Below are 7,544 nucleotides of genomic sequence, written 5' to 3'. Positions count from 1 at the left end.
GGGCTATCAGAAATAGGATAAATAATCCCAGCCTCTAGTAATTTGGTGACCTCTTTCTGGACCACTTCTTTCATGGTTGGATTTAGCCGCCTCTGTGGTTGAACCACTGGTTTAGCATTATCCTCCAATAAGATTTTGTGCATGCATCTAGCTGGGCTTATGCCCTTAAGGTCACCTATGGACCACCCAAGGGTTGACTTGTGTGTTCTTAGCACTTGAATCAGTGCTTCCTCTTCCTGTGGATTTAAGGCAGAGCTTATGATCACTGGAAAAGTGTCACCATCTCCCAGAAATGCATATTTCAGGGATGGTGGTAATGGTTTGAGCTCGGGTTTCAGAGGTTTTTCCTCTTCCAGAGGAAATTTCAGAGGCTCTTTCATTTCCTCTGAATCCTCCAAATCAGGCTGAACATCTTTAAAGATGTCTTCCAACTCTGATTCGAGACTCACAGCCATGTTGATCTCTTCCACCAAAGAGTCAATAAGATCAACTTTCATGCAGTCTTTTGATGTGTCTGGATGCCGCATGGCTTTGACAGCATTCAACTTAAATTCATCATCATTGACTCTCAGGGTTATTTCCCCCTGTTGGACATCAATGAGAGTTCGTCCAGTTGCTAGGAAGGGTCTTCGTAGAATGAGAGTAGTACTCTTGTGCTCCTCCATTTCCAGCACTACAAAGTCAGTGGGAAAGGCGAATGGCCCAACTCTGACAATCATGTCTTCAATCACGCCTGATGGGTATTTAATGGAGCCATCAGTAAGTTGGAGACATATCCGGGTTGGTTTAACTTCTTCAGTTAAACCAAGTGTTACCACTCTGAAAACATTTCAGAGGGGCATTTTCGTAGCATCTCTCTGTATCTCTCCCAGGCATCGTAAAGAGATTCATTATCTCCTTGTTTAAAGCCTTGGATGTCCAGCCTTAGCTGTGTCATCCGTTTTGGAGGAAAGTATTGATTCGGGAAGTTTTCTGTCAGCTGTTTCCGTGTCCTTATGCTAGCCTTAGGTTGGTTATTTAACCATCTCTTGGCTTGGTCTTTTACAGCAAATGGAAATAGTAATAGTCTGTAAACATCCTGATCTACCTTCTTTTCGTGTACTGTGTCAGCAATTTGTAAAAACTGTGCCAGAAACTCTGTAGGTTCTTCCTGTGGAAGACCAGAATACTGGCAGCTTTGTTGCACCATGATAATGAGCTGAGGATTCAACTCAAAGCTACTGACTCCAATGGAGGGTATGCAGATACTACTCCCATATGAAGCAGTAGAGGGGTTAGCATATGACTCCAGAGTCCTCCTAGACTGTTCATTTTCACTTAGATCCATGATGGAGAAAGGAGGATGATGTAAAATAAAAAAAATTATTTTTATTTATTTATTTATTTTTAAAATGAAATAAATTAAAATAAAATAAATAAAAATGATTGAAAATTTTCGAAAAAATTGAGGAGAGAGAAAGTGGTTAGGAAGTTTTGAAAAGGATATGATGATTTTTGAAAAAGGTTTTAAATTTTGAAATAAAAATCTGAATTTTAAAGGTAAATTTCGAAAAATTGCTTTAAAATAGAGAGAAAAGATATTTTTGAATTTAGAGAGGAGAGAGAAAAACAATAAGATAGCACAAGATTTAAAATTTTTAGATCAATGCTCCTTGTTTTTGAAAATTTTGGAGGGAAAACACCAAGGAACACCAAACTTAAAAATTTTAAGATCAAGACACAAGGAAAACTCAAGAACACTTTGAAGACTCACAAGAAAACCAAACTTAAAATTTTTAGAAAACCAAACTAAAATTTTCGAAAACCAAAGGGGAATTAACAAGAAAACACCAAACTTAAAGTTTGGCACAAAATTTAATAGAGAAATTATTATTTTTGAAAAATTTTTGAAAATAAAATAAAAGACTCTGACTCAAAAGACAAAAATTTCCTAATCTAAGCAACAAGATTTACTGTCAGTTGTTCAAACTAGAACAATCCCCGGCAACGGTGCCAAAAACTTGGTGCACGAATTGTAAATCACACTTTTTACAACTCGTACCACTAACCAGCAAGTGCACTGGGTCGCCAAGTAATACCTTACGTGAGTAAGTGTCGATCCCACGGAGATTGTTGGCTTGAAGCAATCTATGGTTATCTTGTAACTCTTAGTCAGGAAAACAATATCAATAATAATTCTTAGTTTGAACTGTGAAAAGTAAGAAGGGCAGAACACAAATTATACTTGTATGCAATGATGGAGAATATGTTGGAGTTTTAGAGATGCTTTGTCTTCTGAAATTCTGCTTTCCTCTGTTTTCTGATTCACGCACTCACATCCTCCTATGGCAAGCTGTGTGTTGGTGGATCACCGTTGTCAATGGCTACCATCCATCCTTTCAGTAAAAAGGGTCCAGATGCGCTGTCACCGCACGGCTAATCATCTGCAGGTTCTCAATCGTACCGGAATAGGATTTACTATCCTTTTGCGTCTGTCACTACGAAACTCATAGTAAAGTCCAGAAATATGAATTTTGCCTAGAAACTAATGAGAATAAACTAAAAACTAACTAAGATATACTAAGATCTATATGAAATTAACCCCAAAAAGCATATAAAATACCCGCTCATCAGAGAAAGTCTAATGAGACTAGCTAATCTCAATCCAAAAGTCCTAACCAACTTACTAATTAAATTAGCAAAAGATTAGCGTCAATGGAACAATATTCCATAAGTCCTAATCAACTCACTAATGAAATTAGCAAAAGATTAGCGTCAATGGAAACAATACTAGCTAACAACTCTAGATCACCAACATAAGTTGGGTTTTCATGACTCAAGATTGCCTAATTACTCTTTCCAAGCCAAGAATGCTCAAAATCTACTCTAAAATCCAACCAAGCATTTTATCAAACACTTGGAAGGCAATAAAGGAAAGAATAATAAAAATGCAAGAATAGGAAAATCTATCAACTACAAATTGCAAGGACACAAGATCACAACTCAAATCAACAATAAAAGAACATGGAAACTTAAAATTGCATTAAAGAAAATTAAGATTCAACAATGGTTCATGAACATAAAAATGGCAAAATAGAGAAATTAACAACAAGAACTAGAAGAACAAAGATGTAACAACAAGAAATTAAAAGAGAAAACTAAATCAAAACAAGAATTGAAAGATGAATTTAAGAAAAGTAAACCTAAACTACCCTAAATTCTAGAGAGAAGGGAGAGCTTCTCTCTCTAGAATCCTAACCTAAAACATGATGGAAACTAAACTATGACTACTTTGTTCATTCCCCCTTCAATCCTTGGGTTCAATAACATCAGATATGGGTTGGATTGGGCCCAAAATGAGCTGTAAAATCGCTGGGGGCGATTTCATTAAAGTGGGCCACGGACAGCATCGGCGCGCGTGCGCAAAGTGCGCGTGCGCGCCCCTGAACGCGAAGCAACATATGGCAAAATTTATAGCATTTTGAAGCCCCGGATGTTAGCTTTCCAATGCAACTAGAACCGCCTCATTTGAACCTCTGTAGCTCAAGTTATGGTCATTTGAGTGCGAAGAGGTCATGCTTGACAGCTTTACGGTTCCTTCATTTCTTCATGAGTTCTCCCACTTTGCATGCTTTTCTCCTCACTTCTTCCATCCAATACTTGCCTTATGAACTGAAATCACTCAACAAATACATCAAGGCATCGAATGGAATTAAAGTGAATTAAAATCACCAATTTAAGGGCCTAAAAAGCATGTTTTTACACTTAAGCACAATTCAAGGGAGAATTACAAAACCATGATATTTCATTGAATAAATGTGGGAAAAGGTGATAATATCCCCCAAAATAAGCACAAGATAAACCACAAAATCAGGGTTTATCAATCAATGAATGCATTTATTGAGGAAGAGATAAAAATGAATTTGATCCAGAGAATTATCACATCTCCTGACCCCAATAAGCTTCACCATCTCTGATCTACCGATTCTGTTTACTTTCTGTTCTTTAATTTCATGCTTAAACCCCATTTCCATTTAATTTCTTGCAATTTAAGCTTCTATTATTTAATTTCTAGTAATTTAATTTTTGTCATTTAATTTCTTGTAATTTAAGTTTCCCGCCAATTTTACTTTCTGTAATCCCAATTAAATTCTGATTTCGCTCAACTAGTATAATTCTCCAATTAACATTGATCAATCTACCAATCCCTGTGGGATTTGACCTCACTCTATAGTGAGTTTTTACTTGACGACAATCCGGTACACTTTTCGGTAGGAAATTTGTTGAGAAGCAAATTTTCGCGTATCAATCCTTCTTGTGCCTTGCTGTCCTTAGGCTTCCAAAATCCCAGCCTTCTCATGTAGGTCCTCTCAGCTTCTATGTGTTTGTCTATTATCTCTTCCAGCCTTGCACAGAGTTCTTCCATCTTTTGCATGTATGGTGGATATTTGGGGTTCATATCGGCTACTACATTGCACAAGTGGTTCAGCTTTGCTTGTGCATAGCAGTCATATTGCCTTCTTGCCATAGTTCTGGCTTCAAACAGGGCTCTGAATTCGGCAAGATTCCCTTGCTGAATTTGCTGTTGCTCTATCACTGTGTAGAGGTAAATTTTCATTTCTCCCCAGTTGAACTGGCCTTGTTGCTCCTTCATGTACTCCATGCTTCCTTGGAGTTGTTATATGCTCTCTTGCACTTAATCCCATTATTGTTGTTGCTCCTTGAGTTGGTTGACATCTTCTCTCAAGTAGTGTATATCTCCCCTCATCTGGTGAATGTCTCCTTGCATTTGCTCCCAATTGAAGCCTTCAGGGAATTATGGATATGGTGGTAGTGGGAGTGGTAGGTAGTGTGGTTGATCTTCAGCTTCTTCTTCTTGGTGTGGTGGACCTTGTGGCTCATAAGCACAAGCTCTGTGATCCCTTGCTCTCTGAAGTGGGTTGACAGCCACCACTTTGGCCATCTTCTTGGCAGTTATGGGCTTCTCTTGGTCCACTAGCACTTCATCAATAATCTTCTCGACCCCTGCTTCATCACATAGCCTTTAAATGATGCTTGGGAAGGCCAACCTTGTGCTATCCTTGGTGCTCTTCAGCACCCTATTGATGTTGTTGGCAATCGTTTCCCCAACATTGACATTTTCTCCCTTCATTATGCTATATATGAGCACAACCCTTTCCAATGTCACCTCTGAAGTGTTGGATGTTGGATTGAGAGACCTTCTTACAAAATCCAGCCACCCTCTAGCTTGGGGGCTCAAATCCCTTCTCCTTAGTTGATTAGGCCTCTCATCTTTGTCATTTATCCACTATACATTGATAACACATATTTTGTTGAGGATCTCCTTAAATCCTGGGTCTTTCTGCTTCACCCTTTCTTCATAGCTCTGGGTGGAGTTTGTTTGCTTCATCATCAGTATCCTATCTATGTTGGAAGGGCTATAGTCAATAGCTTTCTCCCTAACATAACTCAGATAGCCATAAGGTTGCCTAGGTTGTGGCATTGCATTAGCATAAAACTCTCTGACCAAGCTCTCACTACAAGAAAAAAGGCCTATGGCCACGTTTTTTTCTTGCCACGCTTTAAAAACGTGGCCAAAAGTGGTCAATGGCCACGCTTTTATGAGGGTGGCGATTGATTAGAGATTTGGCCACGTTTTTTCTTGCTACGCTTAAAAAGCGTGGCGAAAAGGATCTATGGCCACGCTTTTATGAAGGTGACAATTGATTAGAGATTTGGCCACGCTTTTTTTTGCCACGCTTCAAAAGCGTGGCCATAGAGAGAAACAGGGACACTTTTTAAACGTGGCGAAAAGTTTTTTATCTTGGCACCCAAAAAAAGCGTGGCGAAATGTTTTTTAACTAGGCACCCCTAAAAAAGCATGGCGAAAAGGTTCCCCAACACGCTACAAGACTCATCAGACTCTTCTACTCTTCTCCACTGACACTTACACACTAATGCTTTGAAACCCTAACACTCAGACTCTGTTGCTCATCCCCAACTCTGTTACTCATCGTCGACACTTGCACTCTCTCCTCTGCCGGCGCTCCCTCCGTCGTCTCCCTTAACCTGTCTCTGCTGGCGCTCGCATTCCCTGCGCTCACTACTCACGGTGTCGGTCAGCCAACGGAGGTCGCCTTTCCTTCCTCCGCGCTGCCATTCTCTGTCCTCCACCCTCGTCATGTTGCTCAATCTTCTACTACCTTCGAAGTCCTCACTGCATGCATATGGCGTTGTCATACCGCTGCATTGCAATGGCAAAACCCTAACACCAAGAGGTTCGCTTGCTTTGCACAGTCAATGCACGTTTTGACTGTGCCGTCGCCGCCGCTAGAAGAGCACTCAACCGCAACAAAGGCAACAACTGGCCTTCTGCTTCCGGCGCTCACCGAGCCCGCTATCTCCGCGCCATCGCTACCATGGTCGTCGAGAGAAAGGATCACCTCGCTAAGCTTGAATCCCTTGATTGCAGAAAACCACTCGATGAAGCTGCCTGGGACATGGTACTTCAATTATGCTTCAATTTCAGCTTATTCTCTCTGATTGTTACTGTAATTCTCTGATTCACGCTTGATTTTATGTTAGGATGATGTTGCTGGTTGCTTCGAGTTTTATGCTGGCCTTGCCAAGAACCTCGACGCTAAGCAGAAGGCACGCGTTTCTCTTCCCATGGAAACTTTCAAGAGTTATGTCCTCAATGAATCCATTGGTGTTGTTGGATTAATCACCCCATGGTATTTTCTTTTTCTTCTCTTTAAAATTTGCCTTATTAACTGGTGTTAGAATCTAGAAGTTAGTTTCTATATAAGTGGCAATGAGTGATGAAAAAAGAATAATAGTAGAATAGAAAGGTAGAAATTCAGTTGTTGTGTATTGTTTTTTGGTTGTTCGTTCATTGTTGTCACCTCTCTCTGTTAGAATTGGGGGTGAAACAAATCTTAAGTTTATATACTGCGCAGGTAAGAGAGAAAAGGCATGAAGTGGTGATTCTAGTTAGTTAATTAGTAAATAATGTGTGTATGTTGGTGATTTTAATTAATGACTGTGTGCAGCTGCTTGCTTCCATGGTGGACGTGATGATCCGATACCCAGCCCATTTAACCCGTTGACAGATGGCAGCACCCAGCCCATAATTCATGTACTCACCAAGTATGATATCTTGACCCTGCTAGCTTGGGGTGTTCTTTACAGGTTCTTCTTCTACTTGGTACTGAGATTTTACTCCAAGAATGAGAGAAAATGATGAACCAATTGTATATATACTATGTCTACATTTTTGGTTCTTGATAAAGTTTTAGACTTCTATGTACCATTTTCCTATGGTTTGTTGAAAATGTGAAACAATAATAACAAATATATATTATCATGATCATATATGTGAAAAGTAGCTACTGAGTTTTTCAGCTTTACTGTTCTTAGAAGTGTTGAGAGAATCTAAACAGAAAATCTACTCTTCTAATTTGTTCTGATGTGTTTGGAATTAGTGTTGTTTTAATTTGTTCTGATGTGTGTGTTGATGACTGCTTTTGATTTTGATGGTACTGGTTGAAAGAGATTAAAGGAGA

At 39.4% G+C, this 7,544-nt stretch overlaps 1 protein-coding gene across 1 annotated transcript; it reads left to right on the top strand.

Moving 5' to 3' along the window:
- LOC107634448 (betaine aldehyde dehydrogenase 1, chloroplastic-like) lies at nt 5,962–7,388 on the top strand. Its single transcript, XM_016337948.2, has 3 exons — nt 5,962–6,482; nt 6,565–6,713; nt 7,032–7,388. Exons 1-3 carry the CDS (start codon nt 6,399–6,401, stop codon nt 7,054–7,056), a joined length of 258 nt encoding a protein of 85 aa, XP_016193434.1. The 5' UTR covers nt 5,962–6,398; the 3' UTR covers nt 7,057–7,388.

Source organism: Arachis ipaensis, chromosome B03, assembly GCF_000816755.2.
Source record: "Arachis ipaensis cultivar K30076 chromosome B03, Araip1.1, whole genome shotgun sequence".
NCBI lineage: Eukaryota > Viridiplantae > Streptophyta > Magnoliopsida > Fabales > Fabaceae > Arachis > Arachis ipaensis.
Note: the sequence above shows the minus strand (reverse complement) of the source record. Positions and strands in the feature narration are given on the sequence as shown.

Excerpts from the sequence above, each read along its gene's own strand:
- LOC107634448 (XM_016337948.2), top strand. The coding sequence starts at position 6,399 with ATGGTCGTCGAGAGAAAGGATCACCTCGCTAAGCTTGAATCCCTTGAT. Across the intron at positions 6,483-6,564 it reads ATGAAGCTGCCTGGGACATG|GATGATGTTGCTGGTTGCTT; the intron begins GTACTTCAATTA and ends ATTTTATGTTAG. Across the intron at positions 6,714-7,031 it reads GTTGGATTAATCACCCCATG|CTGCTTGCTTCCATGGTGGA; the intron begins GTATTTTCTTTT and ends GACTGTGTGCAG.